General features: G+C 53.3%; 3 protein-coding genes across 3 annotated transcripts; all 3 read left to right on the top strand.

Annotated features, from left to right (window-relative positions):
• The first annotated feature begins 1,783 nt into the window (after window positions 1–1,783).
• LOC104263422 (prolactin-releasing peptide receptor-like) lies at window positions 1,784–4,485 on the top strand. The gene is made up of 2 exons (XM_059831405.1): window positions 1,784–2,196; window positions 3,852–4,485. Exons 1-2 carry the CDS (start codon window positions 1,784–1,786, stop codon window positions 4,483–4,485), a joined length of 1,047 nt encoding a protein of 348 aa, XP_059687388.1.
• A 2,757-nt stretch (window positions 4,486–7,242) lies between these two features.
• On the top strand, window positions 7,243–19,682 carry RAB11FIP1 (RAB11 family interacting protein 1). The gene is made up of 6 exons (XM_059831404.1): window positions 7,243–7,589; window positions 10,730–11,172; window positions 11,640–12,432; window positions 13,394–15,730; window positions 16,956–17,061; window positions 19,003–19,682. Exons 1-6 carry the CDS (start codon window positions 7,243–7,245, stop codon window positions 19,219–19,221), a joined length of 4,245 nt encoding a protein of 1,414 aa, XP_059687387.1. The 3' UTR covers window positions 19,222–19,682.
• Window positions 19,683–23,055: 3,373 nt separating this feature from the next.
• On the top strand, window positions 23,056–25,950 carry BRF2 (BRF2 RNA polymerase III transcription initiation factor subunit). Its single transcript, XM_059831403.1, has 4 exons — window positions 23,056–23,209; window positions 23,813–23,872; window positions 24,226–24,547; window positions 25,239–25,950. The coding sequence occupies exons 1-4, from the start codon at window positions 23,056–23,058 to the stop codon at window positions 25,948–25,950; spliced, it is 1,248 nt and encodes a 415-aa protein (XP_059687386.1).
• Window positions 25,951–26,639: the final 689 nt, after the last annotated feature.

The raw sequence follows: 26,639 nt of genomic DNA, 5'->3' as shown, positions 1-26,639 counted from the left end.
AGCAGCTGGTGAGACGGGCACCGGGGGGGTCTGCTCCCCTCTGCCTGCCCAGATCGGCCCCTGAGCCGGAGCCTGCCCAGCCTGCGGGAAGGCGGCTGCCTTTGAACGCTGATGGGGGGCACAACTTAATTCTTCGCTGCAGGTGCTTCATTTGGAAAAGTGGCCCCTGGTTTAGGGATGCGTGCGGGGCTGAGGATGTATCTCGGGAGGAGGCTTCTGCACACGGTAATTTATTTACAGGGGGATTTTTACCTGCTGATGCTCAGCTGGCAAAATCCCTCCCTGAGCAGAACAAAGAGCGGCGCGGGGCTGGCTGCGGGGGGAGGCGGTTGCACGGCTTCGGATTCAGCGGCAAATGTTTGATAAGACGGACTTTATTCTGAAACGTCTCTTCTGTCTCCGAGTACATCCTTTGAGGTGGGGTGCCTCGCAAACGCGTGGGGTGAAGCAGGCAGGGTGCATGGAAGTTGATCTAAAAACCCAGTTAATGCAAATTCGGACTGTGGAGCTTTTGGGGGGCTGCTGAGAGGTGTTAGAAAACTGTGGCTGGGTGCAGCTCTTCATTGGGTTCCCCTGGGGACTTCCCAAATCTGCTGGGTGGGTTTTGGTCTTACTAGATCTGGTACGTGAGGGCTTAAGGGTGAAATAACGGCTGGTACAGAGAGAAATAATCAGGGTGGCAAGTCCTGTGCTGGGAAAGAGTGGGAGATAATATATGGAAATAGCCCAGGAAATTGAAGTTGGACTGCAGCGGGCGGTGAGATGATTCAGTGGGCAGGAGGGAGGCAGGGCAGCACCGGGCGGGGGGTCCTGGGGGTCTGGCAGCGAGCGCTGTGTGCCAGCGATGGGAAGGGTGCTGCCTGTGTTCGCCCGAGGCCGGCTGCCGGCGAGGGGCTCCCGGCAGGATCCGGCTGCCCGCGGGAGGCAGCCCGGGATCTGTCTGCCGGGACTGGGCTAATTTTTGCCCCTGAATTTCCTCCTTGCCACCGGTCCCGTTCCCTTCACAGCTGATTACATGCAAATGTTGCTTTCGGCAGGACCATGCCGGGGTCTATGAAAACACCTCGGCTGAGCCCCCTGAATTGCAGCAGCGACGAAGCCCGTGCTTGGCTGCTGCCAGAATTCACGTTTGAGGAGAGCCTGGTTAATCTCGTTAGGGGGATGGATGAGCGGGGTGCAGGCGCACGAGGCTTTGAGGCAGTGCAAAAGTAGCAGAGCATCTTTATTCGTTTATCCATTAATGTCCTTTGTTATTTCCAGAAACATTAGGAGCTATTTTCTGGCTCAGCAGCCGCTTCCCTTTTCCTTCTGCCAGCAGCTGCCCCTCCGCGCCGGCTGGGCTGGGGCAGAGGCAGGATTGCTGCAAACGCTCTGTTTAAAGGGGTGTTGATGAGACCAGATTTCGGTAAGTGCTTCCCCTGAGCCCATGGTCAGCCCTGCTGCTTTTCTCCTTCTCCTCTCCCCCCCCCCCCGAAGCCATAAGTGCTGCTGAGCCCGGGGCTGTCTCTCCCCCCTGACGCAGGGCTGCTCACTGGCATCGCCCCTTTTCTGAACCTGATTTTTCCATTTCCCTCCCCAGGAGCCCACAGGACGAAGCCGCTGTCCCGAGGAGCCTCCCTGGGTGCGGGGCAGGGTCCTGTGCAGCTGCGGGGGGGTGACAGCCACAGCAAAGCTGTGACAAGGAGCAGGGTGCGCCCCCCGGACACCTGAAACCTGCGACCGACGGATTTTGGGGTGCTAAGGCTGGCCGAAACGAGGGGTTTCTCAGGGCTCGGCCGCAGCCATGGAGCCCAACGGGGACAGGGACGTGACCAACGCCACCGTCTACGAGCTCGCCCTGCAGAACCACTCCAACGCCAGTGCGCAGTTCACCGGGGTGCAGCTCATCCAGTCCTTCAAACCCCTCATCATCCCCTGCTACGCCCTGCTCGTCCTCATCGGCATCTTCGGCAACTACCTGCTCCTCTACGTCATCTGCAAGACCAAGAAGATGCACAACGTCACCAACTTCTTCATCGGGAACCTGGCTTTCTCCGACATGCTGATGTGTGCCACGTGCGTGCCCTTCACCCTGGCCTACGCCTTCAACCCCCAGGGCTGGGTTTTCGGGAAGTTTTTGTGCTACTTCGTCTTCCTGATGCAGCCCATGACGGTCTACGTCTCCGTCTTCACACTCACGGCCATCGCGGTTGACAGGTAAGCGTCGGCGGGGCGGATGGCGAGGGGGTCCGGGTCTGTCTCCCCTGGTCCCCTCAAGCTGCTGCTCGCTCGGCTCGGGGTGTTAAGTGCCGAACGCTCAAACTGGAAAAGGAAAAATCCCGGGGATCTTTGCAGTCCCTCTGCAGCCTTCTCTTTAGCATCAGGACTCTGCCTTCGGGGGAGGAAGCATAGTGGGGGTGTTCAGCCGGTTGCTGGTTTGCACTGGGAAATGATGTTGTGCAGTTTCGTGCCTGCCTGTATGAAGCCATCTCTATGGAAATCCAGCCTGCCCGCGGCCAGGTCTGTGCTCCCGGCAGGCGCGGTTCTCGCACAAGAGCTTGTTGGAGTTCGCACCCGGTTCTTCATACTTTGCTGGATAAATTTGCTCCCAAATCACGCTGTGTTCTGGCCCCTGGGTGGAGAGCACTTGTGCCTCCCTGAGTGCGCCCAGGCAGGGGTTGACGAGGGGTGGTTTATAAAAACCGTGTTTCCATAGAGACTTCCTCTCATAAAAGATGCTCCAAACCCTGCGGGGACGGGTGCGAGGCCGGCAGCGCCTGCGGCAGTGCCGAGATTGCCTCTCGTGCCTCTCGCCATGGTTTGCCTCTGCCCCGGGGGAGAATGGGGCAGGACCATAATGGGAAGGGAAAAAAAAAAGGGAAGATTTGAGCGGAATAGATGCAAAAGCCTGGGCCGCCGGCAGAACCATGCTGCCCTCGCCGGGGGCTTGAAATGTCCCCAGGAGCGCTGGCGTTGTTCCTTTGCTTTTTAACAAAGCCATTTTTTGGGGGGTGAAAACGATTTGCTTGTTTCTCCCGCTGAAGAGGCAGCCAGTAAGTTATACCGTCCTCAGCATGTTCATAAAATGTCACTGGGATTTATCGCAAATGGATGATTTTAGCCCAAATCCTCCAGCTCCAATGGGGGAGAGCACGTGGCTGCGCCGGGGCTCTGCTGGTCTCGGACTTCAGCACGAGCCGTGAGCAAAGCACACGAAGAGCTGTCGGTGCTTTCCTCTGCACGGGCAACGGGGCTGCACGTGGCACCACCAGACATTGCAATATTAAGCATTGCAATAGCAAACACTGCAATACCAAGCGGCGGGCAGCGCGGGCTGTGGCGGGGGGCAGAGCATTTAGTATGTGAAGGAGCTGCATAAAATCAAATTACAGTGACTGGTGATACCTCGCTGGGAGCTCACTTAGGGCCAGCCCTCGAACATAAGGTGAGGCAGCACAGAGAGGAGTGGGAGATGCTCAGGGGAGGAGGAAATAAAAGCAGAATTGCCGGCTTTTGTTGCCATTCACTCAGTGCTGCCTGCAGCCCTCAAGGCCGGTTCAGAGACAGGCTGTGGGAGGGATGCTCCGTGCCCAGCCCCAACCGGGTGCCCTGCTTCCCAAACCAGCAGAAGTGTCCTGGTGCTTCCATGGGCCCCATGGCAGATGTGGGGGATGCGGTCGTCCCCCCTGTCACAGGCCAGCCCTTTCCCAGCGGCCGCTCGGGGCCGTGCCCCTGCTCCCGGCGCTGGCAGGGCTCTGCCTCCCATGGCCCCAGCCCTGCCGCCAGCCACCCCCTGCCCTGGGCTGCCAGGGGGGCTTGGGCTGCCGGGGGGATGCTCTGAGGCTCGGGCTCCCCCGTTTCTCTCCCCGCAGGTACTACGCCACCGTGCACCCCCTGAAGAAGCGCATCTCTGTCACCAGCTGCATCTCCGTGGTGGGGGGCATCTGGCTGCTCTCCTGCGGGCTGGTGGCCCCGGCCATCGCCCACACATACCACGTGGAGTTCCGGCAGGAGGGCTTCGCCATCTGTGAGGAGTTCTGGATGGAGAAGGAGACGCAGCGCCTGGCCTACGCCTATGGCACCCTGATTGTCACCTACATCCTGCCCCTCTCCGCCGTCTCCCTCTCCTACATCTGCATCTCGGTGAAGCTGAGGAACCGCGTGGTGCCCGGCCACCCCACGCAGAGCCAAGCTGAATTCGACCGCCTGAGGAAGAGGAAGATCTTCCGCCTCATCGTGCTGGTGGTGGCAGCCTTTGGGGTCTGCTGGCTCCCCATCCACGTCTTCAACATCATCCGGGACATCGACATCAACCTCATCAACAAGCACTACTTCCTCCTCATCCAGCTGCTCTGCCACTGGTTTGCCATGAGCTCCTCCTGCTGCAACCCCTTCCTCTACGCCTGGCTGCACGACCGTTTCCGCGGGGAGCTCCGGAAGATGTTCGCCTGCAAGAGGAAGATCATCCCTGCCAAGAACTGTGGGGCTGCCGTTGGCGTGCTCTGAGGCTGGGGTCCTGCTCCCCGGACCCTCCATGGCTGTGTGCTTTGTCCCGCTCGTGGCAGAGCTTTCCCCGCTGCCAGGGGGTCAGGGATGCCCGTCCTGCCCATGCGACCAGAGGCAAATGGGGTCGGTCCTCCTGCCTGCCAAGGGGTTTGCAGCACTTGCTGCAGCATCCTTCCCTACGCCTGCCCTGCATCGGGGTGCTTGGCTCTGCTCCTGGCATGCCCCGAGCTCCCTTTGCCTCCAGAACGGCACGAGCAAAAATGCATTTGCTGCAGCTTTTCCCTGCAAAGTCCCCCAAGCCACTGCCGGCTGTGCACCCGTGGCCCCGCCAGCCCCAGAAAAACCTGTTCCTCCCGGGAGGGTCCCGAAGGCGAACCTGCACCTCCCTGGGGGACACGGGCTGCACGCATGTGGGGCTGCCTCCTCCCCTCCCGGCTGCAGGCAGCCCCCCAGGGCAGCACGTATGGCCCAAGGGCCATCCCTGTCCCCAGGGCTGTCCCCAGCACCGGCTGCTCCCCGGCATGTGCTGCTCAGCACGTCGCCCTGAGATGCTGCGGTCTGACGGACTGGTGTAGCCTCATGCCGAGGCTGCCGGGCTTCAGAGGAGGTGAGGAGGGGACCAGAGCATGGCCAGCACCCCCAGCATCGCTGGGTGCAGGGCAGAGGCTCCCGGGGAGCAGGGGAGGGGATGGGATGGGGGAGCAAAGCTCCCAGAGGACGCGGCGCCCAGCCCCGCGGGAGGGGCGGCAGGGCTGCATGCTTCGCTTCGGGACGTCGCGGTGTCATTATTCTATATTAATGAAGGAAATGGGCCTGCGGGAGTGCGAGGAAGGGGTGAAAAGCATCTTGCTGCAGTGACGGCTGTAAGTAGCTGCCCTTTTCATTAAATGAATCACACGGCTCTCATCACATCGGGTGTTGGACATGGCATTTCTCCCGCAGAATTGTTTTCGGAGAAGCGCCAGTACTTTTCCTGTGGCCTCAGAGCGGGCAAGGGGAGGGAGCCAGCACCAGGACAGGGCAGCCTGCTCCTCTGGCCACGGACTGTGGCCCTGCAGCCCCCCTGCATGCACCCCCCCTGCACACACCCCCTTGCATGCATGCCCTACAGCCCCCCAGACTGCATGCCGCCCCACACCGGCGCCCCTGGACGTGCACCCACCTGTACGCATAGGCACCTGTATACCCCCCTGAAACACCCGCACACGCTGCCCTGTGCAGGCATGCACAGCTCTACACGCGCACAAAAGCACACACCCCTGTACACACACATGCCCTGCTACATGCCCCCATAACATACACACACACGTGTACACACACACGCCTGTACACACATACAGCTGTACATACACACTTGCCCATTCACAACCCCCTGGACACACACATACACCCCGATACGCACACCTGTACACGCACACACCTGTACGCACACACCTGCCCATTTGCACACCCGTACGGATACCCGCACCCACTGTACACACCTGTACATGCACTCACCTGTACACAGCCCTGTACACCCCTGTACATACACCTGTACACCCCTGTACATGCACAGCGCTGTACACACCTGTACATACACCTGTACACACACCTGTACACCCCTGTACACGCACACCCCTGTACACATCCCTGTACACCCCTGTACATACACCTGTACACCCCTGTACACACACACCCCTGTACACACCCCTGTACATACACCTGTACACCCCTGTACATGCACACTGCTGTACATACACCTGTACATACACCTGTACACACACCTGTACATACACCTGTACACGCACACCCCTGTACACACCCCTGTACACCCCTGTACATACACTTGTACACCCCTGTACATGCACACTGCTGTACACACCTGTACATACACCTGTACACGCATACCCCCTGTACACACCCCTGTACATACACCTGTACACACCCCTGTACATACCCCTGTACATACCTCTGTACATGCACCTGTACATGCACACCCCTGTACATACCGCTGTACACACCCCTGTACATACACCTGTACATGCACACCCCTGTCCACACCCCTGTACACACACCTGTACACACCCCTGTACATACACCTGTACACGCACACCCCTGTACACACCCCTGTACACACCCCTGTACACACCCCTGTACACGCACACCCCTGTACACACCCCTGTACACACCCCTGTACATACACCTGTACACACACCTGTACACGCACACCCCTGTACATACCGCTGTACACACCCCTGTACACACACCTGTACATACCCCTGTACACGCACACCCCTGTACACACCCCTGTACATACACCTGTACATACCCCTGTACATACCCCTGTACACACACACCCCTGTACATACACCTGTACATACAGGGGTACACACACACCCCTGTACACACCCCTGTACACACACCTGTACATACCCCTGTACACACACCTGTACACACACACCCCTGTACATACACCTGTACATACACCTGTACACACCTGTACACACCCCTGTACACACCCCTGTACACGCACACACCTGTACATACACCTGTACACACCCCTGTACACACACCTGTACACCCCTGTACACCCCTGTACGCACCTGTACACACACCTGTACACACCTGTACGAGCCAGGCCCCGCCCCTCCCCGGCCCCGCCCCCCGGCCCCGCCCCGTGCTCTCGCGAGAGGGGCGGAGCGATCGGGCGGGGCGGGAGCGCACCGGGCCGCGCTGCTCTCCTCCCGCTCCGCTCCGCTCCGCTCCGCTCCCGCCGCCATGTCCGGCCCGGGCCCGGCCCCGGCCTGGGCGCCCACCCACGTGCAGGTGACGGTGCTGCGGGCGCGGGGGCTGCGGGCCAAGGCGGCGGCGGGCGGCGGCGGCAGCGACGCCTACACCGTGATGGCGCTGGGCCGCGACAAGTTCTCCACCTCGGTGGCGGAGCGGTGCCAGGGGCAGCCGCTCTGGCGGGAGGAGGCCACCTTCGAGCTGCCGCCGCCGCCGCGGGCCGCCGCCCTCCGCCTCACCGTGCTGCACCGCGCCCTCGTCGGCCTCGACAAGTTCCTGGGACGCGCCGAAGTCGACCTGGCGGCGCTGCGGGCCGACGGCGGCCGGCGGCACACCAGGTAGGCCCGGGGGGGCCCGGGGCGGGGGCTGTGAGGGGGGACGCGGGGCAGGGGGCGGCCTCTGTGCCCCTCGGGGGCTGGGGAGAGGGGTGGGGGGGCCTTTGTGTGCCCTCGGGGGCCGGGCAGAGGGGTGGGGGGGCCTCTGTGTGCCCTCGGGGGCCGGGCAGAGGGGTGGGGGGGGTCTCTGTGCCCCTCGGGGGCCGGGCGGAGGGATGGGGGGGCTTCTCTGCTCCTCGGGGGCCGGGCAGAGGGATGGGGGGGCCTCTGTGCCCCTTGGGCGCCTGGGGTTCTGGTGGGGGACCCCAGTTCCCCATGGGATGTCCCTGTTCCCCATGGGAATTTCTGTGCCCCACAGGGACGTGGGGATCTCTGGGGGACCCCTATGCTCCACAGGAGACAAGGGATCTGGTGAGGGACCCCTGTGCCCCATGGGGACCTGTGTGCCCCACAGCGGACCAGGGTTCTGGTGGGGGACTCCTGTGTCCCATGGGGACCCCTGTGCCCCATAGGGGTGGGGGGATCTGGTGAGGGACCCCTGTGCCCCATGGGGTCCCCTCAAGCCCTGTGAGGGCCCATGGGGTGACCCCTTGGGGCAGCGTCCCTCCTGGTGTGGGTCAGCCCCCCACGGCTCTGGGGTGCCTGCCCTCTGGAAGAGGCCGGGATCCTGGCGCCTGTGGCTGCCGGAAACGCGGCCGGTGCTTTTTCAGCCAGTCCTGCCTCGTGCTTGGCTTTGATTTTTAAACATTGACATGCGAGCGCTAACAGTGTGCACTGGCAAGGGCCAGGCTGACCCGAGAAACTTAACGTATTTGAAATGCCTTCTCCTTTTGACAGAGAACTGAACACGGCCAGAGCCAGCTGTTACGTATTTTTCTTCATTTTTCTTAGCAGAGCCTAAGCGTGTGTAAGAGTAGATAATTCAGTGTCATATGGGCTGGCCTCTCTGTTGTCAGCAGGACAGCGAGCTGGGAGATGTTTCCTTTAACGCTCTGTGTCATACTCGCTCCTTTGAACATAAACACTGGGACCGTGGGCTGAAATCCCAGGGGTGGTTTTACTGGGAGTCAGCAGCCTTGTAATGTGTCTTGAGGTGGCGGGTGAGTCACCTTCCTCTTGCTCACCTGAGCAGATCCAGGTATTAACTCCGGCTTGGCCAAAGCCGAGATCTGCGTTGTGTTTCTTGACAAAGCCATCGCCGCTTGTGAAGCCTTAATTACAACGTGGCTGTCATTAAGGTTGTGTCAAGCGCTAATGTGTTTACACTGCGGAGCGAAATGTGCCTTTAGTCAGCAGAGTCCAGGGAGCCGGCCCTGCGAGGCGGGCGCCGCGGGTCCTCCCGGGCTGGCTGCTTTGTGTCTGGGCCAAAGGAAAACAGAGGGGGGAAAAAAACAAATTTGCTCCTGGGAAAACTTCTGATATTTCGAATTGTTGGTGTCGTCCCCCCAGCCCTCAATTTTCTGTTTGAAGCCCATTTCTTTTGTCATCGCTTAGCTGCTGTGGTGGTGTATAGCCGTAAAGGGCTGGTTTTATTTGGAAAATAAATGCATGTTGATTGTGCACTAACATAATAAATGAAATTAATAAGGTTTTATATTTTGTAGTTTGGAGGGGGGAAGTTCTCAGTCCATTATGTACTTTCAGCCGCTCAAAGTGAGGCGGACGTAGCAGCGTGCTTCTCAAAGCGATGGCCGTGTTCAGGCCATGCCCAGCTGCCTTTTGCTGAACACGTAGTTTGTGTTTTGGATGTGTTTCGAACGGGGCCTGCTCTTTCCCTGGGGCAGGGAGCGCGCAGCATGAATTGTTGTGGCACTGTACGAATGCAGGACGCTCCTAGAAATCACGCGGTTTAGAACAAAAGTGCCCGGTGCTGACTTGCATTAAAGGCAAGGGATTTGTGCTTCCCTTGCTGCTGCCACTGCGGGGCTGCAGCTTTAGGGACCTGACAAAGCCTAACATCTTATAAAAATCCCTTCTCTGGTGCTGGTGTCTTGTAATGTCAGGTCTGAACATCTACCTGTAGCGTGGTGCTCGCGCATTCGTTTCCCTCTAATGTGTTTCTCTGTAGCAGATTTCTGAGTTCATCTCCTTCAGCTAGTGCTCATTAGTTTTCAATTTTCTCTGAAGCAAATTGCCTTTTCCCATTCTCTTTCATTGCTTCCAGTGCACCTTCAAAGGAATGAAGTGCAAATTTGATGGAGAGGCAGGTTTGCGTGCTCTGTTCGCTTCCCTTATTTTCCCATAACAGTATCAGCTGGTGAGGAGGAAGAAGCTGGCATTTTCCAGGCGGCGTTTCCTATCGGTTCTGTGGAGTTGGGAAGTATGTGGCTCCAGCAATAGACAAAAAAGCATTGGTGTGCAGTGCTGATAATCTTTGCTGCTCCTAATGTGGTTTGAATGTTATTGAGCAGTAATTGAGCACGTGTGATAGCGGCATGCAGATGGTGGTTTTGCAGTTTAGGATATCCCGAGCACTTGCTTAATGTGCAGTGCTTGATATTCTGGAGCCATGTTTCGGAAAAGGGGTAAGGTTCTGCCTGTAACAAATGTCCTTCCTGGTGCGCTCCAGTCACGAGCTGGTAGAGGTGAGTGGAAATCCCCAGACGGTCTGTAAGGCTTGGCTGGGCTCTCGCTGTGTTGATTAGGGGTTCCTCAGCTTAAGAGGCATTAAGATAGCAACTGAAAAGAAGCTGGAATGAAAGGTATGAGGGCGTGGGGCATGTGTGCAAGCTGTCTGGTACCAGTTTCAGCTCTCTGAGGCTGCTGCTTTCGTACCCACTTCAAAGTCCTAGCCTCTGCGAATTTTTTTTGTGAAGCCAGATAAAAGCACAGAAGAGAGTGGCTGAGCTGAAATACAGGAATTCCATGTTGTGTTTCTTTTTTTTCTTCTTTTTTTAACCCTTCCTGGTCTGGGTTTTAAAACAAATTTTACTAATAACTTTCTATTTACGATAAGAAATGTTTTCCTTGGTACCTGGGGCCGTATGATTATGACATAGTTGTAAGATTAAAGGCTTTTCTTTTTTTTTTTTTCCTACACTGTAGGCTTATTTTGTTTTTAAAGCATAAACACCCTCTGTTGTTCTAAATTACCCATGCCTCTCAAGAACTTGTTTGTAAAAGAAATCTCCTTGTTTCTGCAGGTGGTACAAGCTTCGCTCCAAACCAGGGAAAAAAGAAAAGGAGAGAGGGGAGATCGAAGTGGATATCCAGTTTATGAGGAGCAACATGACAGCCAGTATGTTTGATCTGTCCATGAAAGACAAGTCTCGCTCTCCCTTTGGCAAGCTCAAAGACAAGCTCAAGGGGAAGAGGAGCAGTGGCCTTTCTGACACGGCATCGGCGATCATTCCCAGCACAACTCACTCACCTGCTGACAGTGAAGATGAGTCAGTTGAGAAGGAAAAGAAGAAATCGAAGTTCAAAACCCTGTTTTCCAAACCTGGCCTGCAGAAGACTTCCCTCTCCCAGTCCATGTCAGTCCTGCCGACGCAGCAGCCCGTCACTGAGAGGGTTCGGCTTCGGCCCAGCGACTTCCAGCCGCAATGGGACGATGAGGAGTCTGAGACCTCTCCAACCTCAGAAAGTGAGTATTGGCACTCCCTGCACTGATGAAGCACAAAGCCTTTCTCCAAAGCTTTGCTTGCACTTTTCACACTTTTTAGAGAACTAGTTAAATTCTTCTTACTGAACGAATCCATAGGAAGTCACATCTGTCCATGGTGGTGGGTATGCGCGTAGGACACAGCTAAGCTTACCTTGGGATAGCATAGAAACCGCGGGGCTGTGCGAGTGATGTCTGCACGTGTTGGCGGTGCAGCTTCACAGTAAGTGATCTGTGGTGGTTTTAGGTCATTGAACGGCACGTGCGATCCGGTATGCTGAGGGCTGGCAGTGGTAGGGGACCCAGAAGGTTTGGAAGTGGCTGGTATAGTCACACTTGTGACGTTTCTGTTGCTGCAATCCATTAACGACTGTGAAACACTGAGGCTGTCAGTAGCGAGTGTCAGAGGAAAGGATGTTCTTGAATTTGTCCTCATTTATTTTTTCCAGAAGCCTTTGGAAATGCCCTGGAAGAGAAGTCCTCTCCTTCTCCTGTATTTAAATCTCGTAAAACAGCAACTTTGGACAGCAGGCAACTAAACCAAGTAACCACTAGCCACACCAAGAAAGAAGGGCTCTCTTTATTCAGTGGCCTTAAATCCAAAAGCGATCCCGTTTCCAAGTCTAGTCTGTGTATCAACGGCAGTCACGTTTATATGGAAGAGGGCACGATGAAGGACAACACTCCAGCCTCTTCCCCCTCTCCTCACAACTTCAGGAGGAAGCAGCTCTTTGCTTCAGAAGAGAACCTGTCTTCCAGATCTACTAAAGGACCTGAAGAGCCGGAAAGAACATCTAGTCATGCTTTCTCTGGGTCTGCATCCTTGGAGACCTTTAAATCTATGACTTTGCCATCGTACAAATTGCTTAGCAGTGAAGAATACCTGGAAACCAGCGTTCCTCCGAGTGTCGAGGTTATTAAAGAGACCAAAAAAACAGACCACAAAAAGTCTGCCTTGCTCTCTCTGGTCACAGGGAAGAAGGAAGCAGTAAAGACCAGCGATGCTGAGAATATTCCCGATAGGACCCTGCGGGATGAGGAAAACAAAGTTCCAGAAGAGAAGAGTGAACAAGAGGCCAAACGTCTTGAACTTCCAGGAGATGTAAGCAGAAGGAATCCTTCAGAAGACAGTCACCACACAGAAGACGCCTTTGCAAATAAGCAGCCGCTCAACCCTTTCGAGGAAGAACGGAAACCTGAAAAAGCTGCTGCGCCGGCGAAGACCAAAGCTGTCAAGCCCAGGTCAGTTGCATTTGCTTCAGAGGTTGACATAAATAGCGACGTGCAGTGGTGGTGGCAAGGCTTTGAGAAGTGCTGCTTCGTGGCAGGAAGCAGCCTAGTTAACTTGGCATCCTGTGTGCGGCAGAAGTGTGGTGCTCTGCAGGGTACCTGGTGGTTTTAAGCTAGCCATTGGGCCCTTTGATTACAGATAATAATTCCGAGCTCTTTCTTGGTATGAAAAAGAGATTGATACAGGGGTGTTCCTTGTAAGTGATGCCGTAATAGTGGTTCTCTGAGTGCAAGCATCTTTGCAGGTACTGTAGGGGTGATTTTTCTTGCTGGATCTCTTGCAAAAACTAACATTCCTCTGAGCTGTGTGACTTGAATGTACCCAGGGGCTGAAATACCAGTTCTAACATCTGTACTTTTCTCTTCTGTATTTGGCTGTGGTCTTCAAAAGAGATAATCTTGGAGCCCTTCTGCTTTTGGCATTGTTCACAGCGACATGAAGGACATTTGTGTGAATTTGTACACAAGGCTTTTTCGGAAATTCTGCTCCTTTATCCTTCATATATATTAAAAAAATTGTGTGTGTTTTTATATAGGTGTGCCCTACTAATAAGGCCATGTTTTGTGTCTGTCTCTAACTCCTTCTTTTCAGTGCTTCTCATGTTTAAACGTCTTGCATATGAAGTGTCTTACTAACAAAATTGCTTGGGGTGCAAAAGATGAGATGGTGCTTAAAAGCAGCCACGGCAGTAACCTGTGCAAACTCTGCAGCAGAAGTGTTCTGACATAAACGGAGTGCTTTGTAAAGAACGCGTTGAAGTATGTAAAGTCTATCAGATAGGCTTTGAGGTCTCTTGCAAGTATAATTCATCTCCAGTGTTAGGAGTTGATGGAGTCTGGTGCTAAAGCTTGTCTGTTCCTGCCTCGTGTTGCATCCACAAGTGACATGCGAGTTTTTTGTCCCTTTTTGCAGACTGGGCGTGTCTTCAGAGGAGGAAACCAAAGCCACGCTTCCTACTCTTGCACCTGATTCCCTTCCTGCTTTTCTTTCTGTACACCGTATCAGTAGTGAGAATAATCCTTTTATTTCTAAAGCAGGACAAAAAGTCAAAGTCCCAGACTCTGAAAACATTACTAGTTCTCCTGCATCTCTTACTTCTGCTCCTCCTTTTGCTGCAGAGCTTTTGAATGGCAAGAACCCCTTTACTCCCAAACGGGACAGGGCATCCGCAGTCTTGGATTCTGAAGGCATTGCCCGTTCCCCTTTGTCCCATCATCTTGCAGCCTCTGTTCCCAAAGCGCCTCTTCCTGGGCAGGTCTCTGGTAGTGGTAATAATCCTTTTGCTTCTGAATGGAGGCAGAGCTCACAGGGTCACGGTCCTGAAAGCTCTGTTACGTGGGCTTCCGGGGGTCTCTCTCGCCTACCTGCACCTTCTCTCCCCTCTGATTGTCATTTTAATGACAATAATCCCTTTGTATCCAAGCTTGGGTGGCAAGCAGACGCGCCAGGTTTCAAAGCTGTTGCTAGTTCTTCCCCTTTCTGCCTTCCTTGTGATGAAGACTGTTCCTCAGCAGAACAGCCTGCTGAGCTGAAACACTCTGGTCGCGATGCTTCAGGGACCTCTTCAGATGTGGCTTTAACTAGTAATGTCAAAGCTGTATCAGACCCTCTCGGCACCCTTTCTGACAACCCTGGTCTGGCTCCAAAGAAGCAGTGCGATTCTCCCCAGCTTCAGGTTGAGACTTCTTTGAAAAGTAGTGAGCTCGGCAACAGGAAATCTGTGTCCTTTCTCCTTGATGGATCGGAGGGTGTTACGTCAGGTGATGAGGATTTGGGTGGGCAGGAATGTGAAAAGCGGCGCTCTGATTTCAGTGAAACGTTACTTATGGGTTCAGATGCAACAGGAGAGCAAGGAGGGTTTGCTAGCGAACTGGAAGCAGGGTGCTACCCATCGTCAAAACTCTCTAGGGACAGCATAGGTCCCATCCGAAACAGTGAGACCGCGGTTCAGGGTGGTGTGGAAGTAGGTGGTGTAAATACTGAACCCTGCACAAAGGATGGCAAACACTTTGCATCTCTCTCAAAGTGTAGTAATAGTCTCTTGACAGAGATTGGTGCTGAACAGCCACCTTCCCCCGAGAGTGAGCTGAATGAGAAGCAGGAGATCTTTGGTGAAAAGAGACGAGAAGAATGTGCACCCACGTTAGAGCCCCAGGCAACTCCACTTGATAAAGATTACTCATTTTCTCAAGTAGGATCTGCCAAACCAACCTTGGCAGCTTGCACGCTGTCCCCTCGGGAAGCCGATGTAGGGAGGGCTGGCAGTGAGGTGTCAGTCACTCCAAAGCCAGCACCACGGCTGTCTTTAACACTGAAAAAGCGCCCACTGGTTTCTCAGGCTGATGAGTTAAGTGGTGATGTGCCTTCCTCAGGCAATGGTGTAAGATCTGCGCCTGGGCTCCCATTACCTAATGATAAAGCCTCAGATGCTCGTGGGCGCCTCCCCCAAAGTGGCTCATTAGAGGCTCTCACTCCTCCAGTGACACTCAGAGACAACAGCAGTAATAGGCATTTAAAAAATGAAGGTGACGATGATTTATTTGACTGTCTTACAAATTTGCAGTCTGCCATTCCCGTTGCTGCAGACCGTGGTTTGAAACTGGTTGGTCTTCCAGTTATTCTGGAGGGAGGCTCTGATGACGAGCTGCTGGGTGACTGTCAGGAGAACCATGGTGTCGCTGCAGGTGATAAAAATACTTCAGAGACTGGAAAGCAGTCCCTAGATTTAATGCCTTTCCATGAAGAACTGAAAGAGCAGTCTGATAGCTCTGCTGCAGCCCAAGTAACCCCAGCCGCTCCACGAGGAGGAGGAAGTGCTCCTGGCACTTGTGAGCCAAGCCAACCACCCATGCTGCCTGCCAGAGTAGATGTTCACAGTGTCAATAACCAGGTAGCTGACTCAGACTTAGGTATGACGTCTCATTCCAGGGAGCGTAATAGTCATTTTGAGAAACAAGAACGGAAAATAAGTGCAGGTGTTGAGGAGCGTGCAGCGTGTGACTTCTTTGAGCCTTCTGTTTCCTCTTCCTCCCTCTCAAATCCTTCCCAGCCCTACTCTTTTTCTCATTCTCTCCCCTCTGACACCCCAAGTCATAGAGCAGAGTCTCCGAAAAAGCCAACAGCCGAGGGCTTCGCAGATAAAGCAGGAAATTCTGGCAAGAAGAAGCTTCTTCAGGCATGGGTTTCACCCTCTGAAACATATCCTAACCAAACTCAGCAGAGTGGTGAAACTATGTCTCCTAAGCACAGGTGAGAGAACATGGGAAATGCACAGGAAGTATCTCAGTGCTGATGTGAGCCTTGCTTTTTCTTATTGTGAGCGCAGATCTGTCTCTCCAGACGCAGGAATTTACTGCGCTTTGCGGTGATGTGGCATCGGCCAGCCTTAACTTCCTCTGGCCCATGGATTTGTCAGGGCCTGGGTCCTGTCACGCCAGCGTAGGATCATTGCTGGCACCAGATGAATCTGTACAGCTATTAAGGATGCCCAGAGCACTCGAGGGGACCTGCCATTCATCAGGTGCTACCTGTTGGGAGAAATAATAGGGAAACGGTGGCAGTTTAAGAAATAGGGTCATTTCATCAAATTGGGGAAATGGACTGGAATTGATCCATTTTTCAGAAATGGGAGAATGGTCACAGGAAGCCTGATAAACTGGGTTGCTTCCTTTCCTGGCCGAACTGGGCTCCTGAGCCTTGAAGTGAATCGCAGCAAGCGATGCAGCTAAAGCCTCTTTCTCCCAAGAATGTATGGCTGCTTTCCGGAGCTGTCTGCAGCTCCTCCTGCCTGCTGGGCTACTGTTGTCCGAGGAACAGTGCCGCTGACCTGTCAGCCCTCCGTACTTTATCTGCGGAACTCCGTCTGGGGTCTAGGATGCTTCTGGGCCGGCATTTGCTGAGATACAAGTAAAATTTTCTTCCTGTATTAAAATTGGCAATATAAATCCTGCTCAAGCAAATGAAGATAGCACTTTTTGGCAGCTTATGGCGTAAGTTCAGATTGGAAAAGGCGTAATACGTGCTTGTCCCGGGATAGGAGAAATATTTGATATGTTGCAAGAACCACAAGAACCACAAATACGTTCTCGTTGGGAAAGTCTGGCTCAAATGCTGGTGCGTGAGAGATCAGAGTAACTGCCGCTGTGTACTGCCTTCTCGTGTAGACCGACCTGGCTTTTCTTTTGTGACATACCATTCAGGATGTATTTCCCTGTTACTGCTTCTTTATCTCCAATGCCTTAAGTCTATAAAGACAGTAGAAAGAGAACTGGAGTACACTTTTAAAAAGCCTATAGCTTAGACAGAAGTGCTTTGTCTTCCCGAAGCTGAATCTCTTATCTCTCTGGAGATAGAGAAGGGTAGGGGTAGGAATGTTTCCCAATTTCTTGCTATATTTGTTTTTAGTCTGAAGATCTGTGTAGTGCCGGTGTTACATGTACTGTCTGAATAACATAAACCTTTTTTAATGTTGCAGACTCCATCCTGTGAAGCCAATGAATGCCACAGCAAACAAGCCTCAAAGTAAAAACCTGAATGTCATCAGCACTATGAATGAAAAGCTGCTCGAGATGAACGTGAAGGTACGGAGGAAAGTGGCACTTTAAACTGAAGTTTAAGCAGTAAATTGAACAGAGTGTGTATTTGAGATAGTTTCCCTAGGCTCATATGTCATATATCCTGACCAGAAAAAAAACAGTGGTTATTAGACCGTGGGGGACATGAACTTTCTTTTTGTCAGTCCCCAAAGGTGGGGACAGTCTTTAAATATTTTTTGTTTCTTGCAAACTGATCTGTAGTTGAATAGTGCCTCTTGTTTGCAAGTGCCTCTCAGTGGAGAGGAGTGCAGTGTGCTGTCTGACTCCCCAGAGGTGAGCGAGATGTGTGTGAGCCACGAGGTGGCTGTGACAGGAACGACGGGTGACTCACGGGCGGGGCTACCCCTGGAAGATAGTCTGTTGGTGACGTGGGGGAGCTGCGTAACTTGGATCTGCACAGAAGTTTGGACAAATTAGTCACTGTTTCTTTTCAGACGTGATTAGTCCCCAAAGCTCATTTTCACCCTGAAATAGGTATGTGGCTCTTAAAGCTGAGAAAGTGGGGAAAAAGTAACCTCAGGGTGGCTGTTGCCTTGTAGTGCGTTGCATTAATATCCCGTGCAGCTTGCATAATCACTCAGATTTAAAGGAGTTTTTTGCACAAACTTGGCCTCAGGAGAGACCTCCAGGCTTGAGGCGTAGCTTAAAAGTCCTGTTGATCAGAGTGGCTAGAAGCGTCTCTGGGTGAGCAGGGAAAAACCCTGGCTACCGTTATTGTCGCCAAGGGTTTTTTGGGGAAAATGAAAAGTTAGTACCAAAGTACCTGTAGTGCCTCCTTCTGGTGTGAGTGGAAAAGAAGAAAAGACGAGTTAAATGATTCAAACTGACATGTTGCTGGTTTGAATGGGTTGAAAACTTGTAACTGGTATTCTGGTGTGGTGCTCTGATTCCATGTAAGAAATTATGCCTGATGTAGTCACACGAGCCTGTTGTATGCCTGGGCAGACACTCTGGTTTGGCGTCTTGAGAAGGTAGCTGGAGGAATTGGCAGAAGCTGCTAAGTACCTGTCAATTTGCTTAAGGGTTAAAAGCAGACTTTTTGGAGAGGCTGTGTTGTGATGTGTTTTCACGGTGATAACTACAGTAAGAGGGAGATGCCAAAGGCCTAGCTGGGTGTTTCTTGCTGTTTAACCTGAATTTGGCTTTCCTAGTCTTTGGCGTGTTCTAAACAGTAGCTGTCCCAGTGCTCATCTATAATCGGTGGTAGTTGATGGTGCATGGCTGTAACTTCCATCCATCTTCGCTAAGCTGGATGGGCTGCTGCCTGGAGTCAGCATGACATTCTTTCAGCGTAAATTGGAGAAGAGTTGAATTACAGAACTGACATTATGCAAAGGTATTATGCTAAAACCGATGGCCTGGTTACCGTCCATAACGTCTGTCTTGCTCTGAGCCTGCCTTCTGTTCTGGAGAAGACTGCCTAAGCTCTATAAATTGTGTCTCTGTGCCGTAAGTAGCACGCATGTACTCTGAGGCAGTTGCTCTTTTTTTCCTCCAAATACTTTCAAAAAGCTACTCAGCATTCTGGAAGTGCATGAGCAGATAGTGTTTTGTATTAATTTTTCCAGGCTAGGTTTGCTAATGGCCCGAAAGGTGCTTTGTAGCTGGCCTGGCCTGGCCTGCCAGCCTCTCCCTGTCCTTCTTAGTGCCTCGGCCATCGCGCAGCTTGGCCCTGGGCAGCCTGCTCTTCTTGATCCTAAAGTGCTAATGACTGACGTGCCGAAATGTCGTTTGGATGGAACTTATTTTTTAAAAGATACAAAGCACAGTAATACTTTTGAAGAGCGGCTGTGGTTCTGCAAATGCCGTGTGTAAAGTTGTTCATTGGTGCTTTAAATTCCCCAAGCCAGCTACCAGATACCATTCTGTTGCTATTTTGAAATGCCCGTGTGTCTGTAATGACCCTGCCTTTCTTCTCTCTCAAAGAAATACGATCCTTCAGATCCTGCCTATGCTTATGCTCAGCTAACACACGATGAGCTGATCCAGCTGGTCTTGAAACAGAAGGATACAATTACCAAGAAAGACCTCCAGGTGCGTGAGCTAGAAGACTACATCGATAACTTGCTTGTCAGAGTCATGGAAGAAACCCCAAACATTCTTCGTGTTTCAACGTCTGGAAACAAAAAAGCTGGAAAGATGTAAAAGCTCTCGGGACGTTGGTTGAACAAAGGACTGAATTCCCACCAGTGGAGTTTGATTAATAAGGAGATGATGTGAAGTAGGTGGTACCAGTTGTGCTGCCCACAGAAAATGACCTCTGTCCTGTTTCTGCCTTGAGCAACTCTCAGTTTGGTTAGTAGTTACATCAGGTCTTGTATATGGAGTCCAGAAGTGGAGTCAACTTATTTATTTTTTGGCTTCTTTCCATTATTTGGGAAGATTTGTTCAGGCATCTAATCCAAAGGCTGGTTGCGATAGGAAGGATGAAGGGTTTTTGATGTGTTTTGCTTGCCAGCGAGGCACTGATGATCCTTTATGAGGATTTTTGTAACGGTTTTGTTTCGTAGCAGCTTTGATAGATCAATTACTCTTCTTTCCATATCTTAAGTGTAGTGCAATATAAAATCTTGTACAGTAGAGCTTGAGGATTTGATTGTTTTTAAAAAAAAAAACCAAACCAACTACACTGGAGAAGTCCAAAGATGTGTGCTTCAGACCAGGGCTGTGTGGGATGTATTTTAAAAGTAATTAATGCCCTAAAAGTTGAATGCAAGTTAAACCTTAGATTGGAAAGGAAGAAGCAAAGCTTAGTTAATCTCCTAAAGAACATATGGTTTCAAAGCAATTCTCCAAGGGGAAGGTTTACGGGTTTTTTTGGTATAGGAAACACTGAGATGTCATGGTACGTTTATCTACCATAGGAATGGTAGTAATGAATTTGGGCCGAAGGTGCATTTTAAATCAGAAGCTGTTCTCTTATAGACTTCAAATTCCTGATTCGCAGGTCGTTCAAACAAGGGAGGCAAAGGTACGCCTGGATTCTGTTCTATAGTCTTAAATAGGTGTGGATTTCACAGTACACGTGCGTGGGCCATGTCTCTTGCTGTATGGGAGTTCTTTGGCGATTTTTCTTTTACAGCATTGCAGTTTATTAAATTTAAATACCTTGGATTTTGGAGCTGGGGCTTACCTTGGAACAGCCTTCAAAGGTGATCAGTCTTAGGACACTGTCTTTCATGCATTCCTTATATAGCCAAGAGAGGAACCAAGTCGCCCTGCCCTGTCTCAGTGCTAGTGCTCAAATCTGATTTGGTTTTCTTTGTGACTTGCTGCTCAGAATGGAATGAAAATTTTATGTAGCTGAGAAAGAGTGCTGGTTTTGGTAGACAATCGGTACCTCTCAGTCTGCTTCCTTAATGTGTGGTTGCTTTGCAGCTCGATAGAGACAGGCATGTTCTCCTCCCCGTCTCATCAGACAGCAAATAGCAGCGTAGCGCTATCGAGCAGCCGCCACAACAGGCTTCCTCCACTGAAAAACTAAATGTGGCTTTTTTTTTGGCGAGCTCTTGTCAAAGATCAAAAAAATCAGATGCCTCTTTGCATCTCTGGGATTTCTCAGAGTTGCGAGAGTCCGTAAAAGGCTTAGAAGAAAGTTGAACTACTGAAAGAGTGGGTAGCAGAGGACCAAAGCAAACACTCCTACCTTCGGAAGTTGAAAGGGTCTATCGGGTCATTCCTGGCCGAGCTCGAAAGGGGTGGGTTTCTAACTCAATTTTTCTACAGCAAAGCACTTTATAGAGGGACTAGACCAGCTGGATCGACTATCAATCTGTTAGTAGTCTGCTTACTATTTTCATAAAACACTGAAAACTACTGGAGACTTCTCAAATACTGTATTTTTGTAGTGAAGATTAGTTTAATATATTTGCCTAGAGTTGTATACATTTATTGGAAAATTCAAAAAATGCTGTTAATTACATTTTTTATTACTGTAAACTGACTAACTACCAAAGTCTGGAGCTTTTCTGACAGAGCTCTCCTTCCCAGGAAGCTCGAGTTGAACAAGCCTTAAGCCTTAAGAGTCTTCTAAGACTTCAGGTACTTTTTTCTAATTGTATTTTTATTTGAGCAGATTTCTTCAGTGAAGGGGTTATTTCTTTTCTACTTTACCCCCTTCTGTGAATGAAGGGTCTGAAATGCAGAAGGTCTTAGCAGCATCTTTGGCTCTTGGCTGGTGGTTTTAATTTTGAGTGGTACTGGTTGTCCTTACTGAAAACTGCTGCTGCTTCTTGTGCCTTGAAATAGTGAGGAAGATGAAGGATTAATTTGTTTCGTCCTTGTGCCTCAGTAGATCTCTGGAAAGAAACGGTTGCCTATACCTCACTAACAGACTTGTCTTCTAGACTTTATTCCACAGCTTTCTGATGTTCTAGGTCAGAGAGTCAGAAAAACCAGTCGTGCCTTTGGACGGTGGCTTAACGGTTCAAAAAAAAAATGGTATTACCGGTGGTGATAACTGGACGCATGGGAAACAAGACTGGACTCTTGCTTTTTGCTCATTTTAAAACAGTATGGGTACTACTGAGTCGCTGGCTGCTGAAGGCACTGCAGTGCTGTGTGCGATGCTTTTGGGGCACGGGTTTCAGGAAGTTTGGGTAGCGTGTGTTCCTGTTGGCAGGAATGCTACGTGCACAGAAACAAAACGGTAATAGGCGCTCTTCGGGGTCTCCTTGGGGATGAAGCCTTAAAACTTGTAATATCCTCTCCTGGCAGCTTTTTTGCCAGTTACAGCCGTGTCCGTTGAGGTGGACCCCGGGTCGTGTCTGGCTTTTGCCCCTGAGGTTGTTCTCTCCGGTGGTTGGAGGTGCCGAGCCTCCTGCCAGAGCACAGTGCTGCACCGGCCACGCTTCCACTTCCACGGCCGTGAAAGCATCGCACAAACCTTGTACCTCAGTCTTTTATTGGCAATACTAGTTAAAGCCTTTCTTTGGCGTGAGGGGACTGGCATTTTATGTCCAGCAAGGTGCTTCACCTTGACTTTAAGGGCCTTAAGCATCAAATGTATTGTTTTATTATTGAAGGATCTGAATGTGTTTTTCCCTGTTTATACTGTCTGCTTTTAGCCTGGGTACCTGTTTGTTTTTAAATGCCTGTTGGTTTCATGGAACACTAAAATAAAAATACCTTAAATCCAGTGATCTGGTCACTTTGTCTTTCTTTCTGAAAAAGCACGTTCAAAAGGGCTTCATCCCCTCCTCGTGACCAGCTCTGCTGCCCCAAACTCCTCATCCTCAAGGTATTTTTGGGCTGGTTCCATCCCTGCAAGCTATCCGTGCAGGAAGGTCATGGTAAACACCTCGCGGGGTGGGGAAACCTGATGGACGAGCTCGTCCGCATTCACGAGAATCGAGAGTTTCTGTAAAGCAAAAAAACCCACCCTGTGAAAGGTTCCGGGCCGGGAGGCAGTGAAATCACCCCGGCCCCGGCGCTGCTCCCCCGGCGCTGCTCCTAATGGTAATGGCCTCAAATTGTGGGCAGCGGGTGACAGGAGAGGAAATCAGCCTCCCGCTGTCTGGGGGCCATTTAGCCTGAAACCTGCCCGCGCTGCGGGAGCCCTGAGTGCCATCATCGCCCTCCTCCGCGGCTGGTGATGAAGGGCGGCGGGGCCCCCCCGGGCCCCCCCGGCACCGCGGGGCGGGCTGCGGCTCGGCCCCGCCAGCTCTAAGGAGGGCGGGGAGGGTGAGCTGCGGCCGAGAGTCTCCGCAGGGGACGGGTGTTGGGATTTCGCCGTTCCCCGCTGAGCGAGGGAGCGCGTTGTCCCCTCGGTTCCCCTCCGCGGGTGCCCGGGAGCCGCCGCCGCCTCCTGCGCGGGGAGGGCGGGTCCGCCCGGGCGGAACCCGCGGGGCCCCGGAACGCGGCGTGCGGGGCCGGTCCCTCGGAGGGGCGGGCGGCGGGACGGACGGCGGGCGGCGCCGCTATTGGCTGGCGGCGGTGCGCCCGCCCCAGCGCTCCCCCTGCGCGGCGGCGGCGGCGGCGATGGCGGCGCGGGGCAGCTGCCCCGGCTGCGGCTCGGCCGCGCTGGTGGAGGACGCGCACTACGCGCAGCAGCAGCTGGTCTGCGCCGCCTGCGGCTGCGTCCTCGCCGAGGGGCTCCTCACCACCACCTACGCCGACGAGGAGCACCTGCGAGGTGCGGCCGGGCCCGGGCCCGGCGGGGCCCTGTCTCAGCGGGGCCACCGGCGCGGCTGGGCGCGTTTGCCTTCGGCCTGGGGCCAGACGGTCGGCGAAGAGCTTGTTTTGACCGTTCTGAGTCGCTCCCCGAGTAGCCGTCTCGGCCGGCCCGGGGGCCGTTGTCCTCCGCAGGGCTCTTGGTGGCAGAGAGGCCTCTGCCCGGAGCGCAGGGCCGGGTGCTGCCGGGATTGGACCCGCCGCGCTCCCCCTCCCTCCCTGAGCGAGAGAAATGGTTTTTCCATTACAGGGTCAGACCGGCAGCACTTCTCTGCCAGGTTTTGGGCTTGGAACCGGCGCTGATCTGCTCTTTTAATCTAAGTGTAGCGGAGTAGCCCCGGGGCCGTTTGCTGGTTCTGTTTGTAGCGAAGGGGTGGCTGGAAGGGCTCTCGCTCCTCACCATTACTTAACCTGTGCTGCCAGCTCTAGTTTAGTGGCCTCAAAGACCTGTCAATTCCGAGCATTAAAATCCACTACCATGGGCATCTGGTTGCCCAAAATCTAAAGGACGCTGTCCCCCAGGGTCACTGCGAGACTACCTGGCCTAACGCTGACTCTTTTTCAGAGGTGGCGTATTCCCAGAGCACTGGCCAGAACGAACAGCTGAGCCGCTGCCTGCAGCGAGGTAAGGGCATGCCGTTCGGTTTCCTTCACGGACCCGTTCTCTCTTGCTGCTACTCTAGTTTCTTTAACATGTTTCTAATGCTCTCTAAAATGGTAAAAGCCTTTGGAGCTGGCAGTAGAGCATGAAAAAAGCAGTTAGTTCTGCGTCCAGCTGGTGCCTGCCTTCAGCAAACTGCCTGACCTGCACTAAGGGACTTGGGAGATCTTTGCACGCTGGCTGCAGGGCTGCAGGAGCTGGGCTGCTCTCGTGCCTTTGCCTGGGGCTGGGTGATTGCTGGCTGCACTGTAATAGTGAGGAGAGGTGTGTATCAGAAGCTGCTAGAGCTGATCTTTAAGGGTGATGTCTTCTCACAGGGATCAGGCGGGTCCAGGATCTCTGTAAAGTCCTCCAGCTCCCGACAGTGTTCGAGGAAACGGCGGTGTCGTACTTCCAGAGAGCTCTGCAGCATCCCTCCTTCCACCACGTCAGTCTGGAGAAGAAGGAGCTCCTGGGGGGCTGCTGTGTCTTTGTGACTTGCCGACAGCACAACTGGCCCCTGACAATGGGGACGATCTGCTCCCTTCTTTACGCGAAGGAGGAGCTGTTTGCCGGTGTCTACCTGAGCCTTCAGAAAGAGCTCGGGCTCTCTGTGCCAGCCCTGAGCTTGGCGGATCTGGTGAAGACGCACCTGAACAGGTAATGGGGCCCCTTTCAGCCATTTGAGTCCTGTGCTTGACACCATGGGTGGAAAAGCTTCTGAAACGCAGCCGTGGCCAGGGCAGAAGTCCACAAGCACACGCAGGGTGACCTGTGCTGTTACACAAGCTTGTTGTTCCTGAGTGCTCTAAGGCAAAACCAGATCATCTAAATAAGTATTCCCTCGGGCAGTTCGGCCCCGCTGCGTGCTAAGGGGGGACATGTCTACCGGGAGCCCCTTAGGCTGGGTGGTAGTACTGGTGCAGCAGCATCCAAAATTCATGGTCTGGGAGTGCGCTCTGTTGTCTCTTGACTGACGAACTTCATCGAGTTCTTGCTCCAGCCAGCGATTGTACAACAGAGTAGCCCGCAGGTGGACGTGAGCAGCCAAAGGAGCAGACTGGTGTTTGCTGATGGGCTGGGATTTTTACAGACCGTGATGGCTTTTTTGCCTCCCTTGTCACAACCTGGGCTGTGATTCTTTTCCTCCTGCCCCTTTCTCCTCAGTTTGGAGGGTGGGCAGTGCAGCACTTAGCTTGGAGACATGAGCAGAAGCCCATCGCAGGAGCAGGGTGTTTGTCCTAAAGGACCTTACCGCAGCCAGCTCCCACGCTGAGCTGAATTACTGAAGCGCTGTGCGGTGAGGCTTCCCGGTGCCCTGGTGCTAACGATGGCCTCTTTGGTCTTCCAGTTTTCGGCTATTCCAGCACACAGCTGACGTCCCTGCCCCGTTTGTGGAGGACAAGGAGAAGATGGTTGCCCGGACGATGCAGATCGTGGAGCTGGCCAGCGAGACGTGGCTGGTCACTGGCCGGCACCCTGTTCCCATCGTCACGGCTGCGGCCTTCCTGTCATGGCAGTCGCTGCAGCCTGCCGCCCGCCTCACCTGTACTTTCGCGCGGTTCTGCAAGCTGGCGGGTGTTGATCTGCCACCGCCGGCTCACCTGAGGCTGAAGGAGCTTCTTGAGATCCTCCTGAGAATGGCCTCCCAGCTCGCTTGGCTGAGGGTGTTTAACATGGACAAGAAAACAGTGGTCAAGCACATCGGGGACCTGCTGCAACACCGACTTTTCCTGCTGAAAAACGCCTTCTGCCTGGAGGACGAGGAGGAGCAGCGTGCCGTGGCCCCGGGCGAGGGCTCCCCTAGCTCTCCTCCGGCGGCAGGAGGGGCAGCGCAGGAGGAGGGCTGTCCCTCGGAAGGGAAACGCCAGCGTGAGGGCAGCCTGCAGCCCTTGCTGCCACCCTGCCTTATCAATCCGAGGAAGAGACTGCGGACAGCAGCCCCAAGCGCTTCGGACTCTGCCATCACCGGCAACGAGCCCATCTCCGACAGTGAAATCGAGCAGTACCTGCGGAGCCCGGAGGAGATCCGGGCCTTCAAGAAGGCCAAGGCCTGGCCGTGAAGATGGTTGTCTCTGGCACAGTCCAGAGGATGGTGCTGCCAGAGACGCCGGGGCAGCAGGGACTGTGGGACCAAAAGTGTGAGACCCGACGGTGACAGAGCCATCGCACGCCGCAGGGACAGTCACCCAAGGGAGCGGGGTTGTGGGGAGGGAGTGGGCTATGTCCTCTTCATGTTCTGGACCAAAATGGGGCTTTTTATAGAGTTACTGCTTTAGGTTCTGTTACATTTCTGTTAGAAATAAAAGCAAGCAGAGATGCCAGGACTGGTTTCTGGATTCTCTCTCTTTGCAGCCTCTGGTAAAAGGTGTTTTGGTGCGTCCCAGTCCTGTGGGGCGGTGTCATGAGCGAGTCTGGTGAGCCCGTGGACTTAGAGTGGGGGTGATGCCCAGGGGAAGGTCTTCAGCACCTTCATTGGTGCTGGTTTGCTGTAGCACTGCTCCGGCTTTTCCGGGGATGGTTTCAGCTTCTCGTGCTTCACCTCCTTTGACAGAATGGGTTTGTGAGGGTCAAGGAGATGCCTTAACTTGCTGGGAGAAAACTACCCCATCCTTGGTTAAATAAGGGATGTGAAGCTGCTGGAAACCTGTGGCAAAGGCGCAGCTTTGGATCATGTGTGTGCAGTGCTGCTGGCTGTTGACGGCAGCTTGCTGCTTGCTCAATAAAACAGTGCCCTCTCTGTGCCTGGCGG

This window comes from Gavia stellata, chromosome 31 (assembly GCF_030936135.1).
Source record: "Gavia stellata isolate bGavSte3 chromosome 31, bGavSte3.hap2, whole genome shotgun sequence".
NCBI classification, from domain to species: domain Eukaryota; kingdom Metazoa; phylum Chordata; class Aves; order Gaviiformes; family Gaviidae; genus Gavia; species Gavia stellata.
The sequence above is the reverse complement of the archived record's forward strand: the minus strand, read 5'-3'. Positions and strand labels throughout refer to the sequence as shown.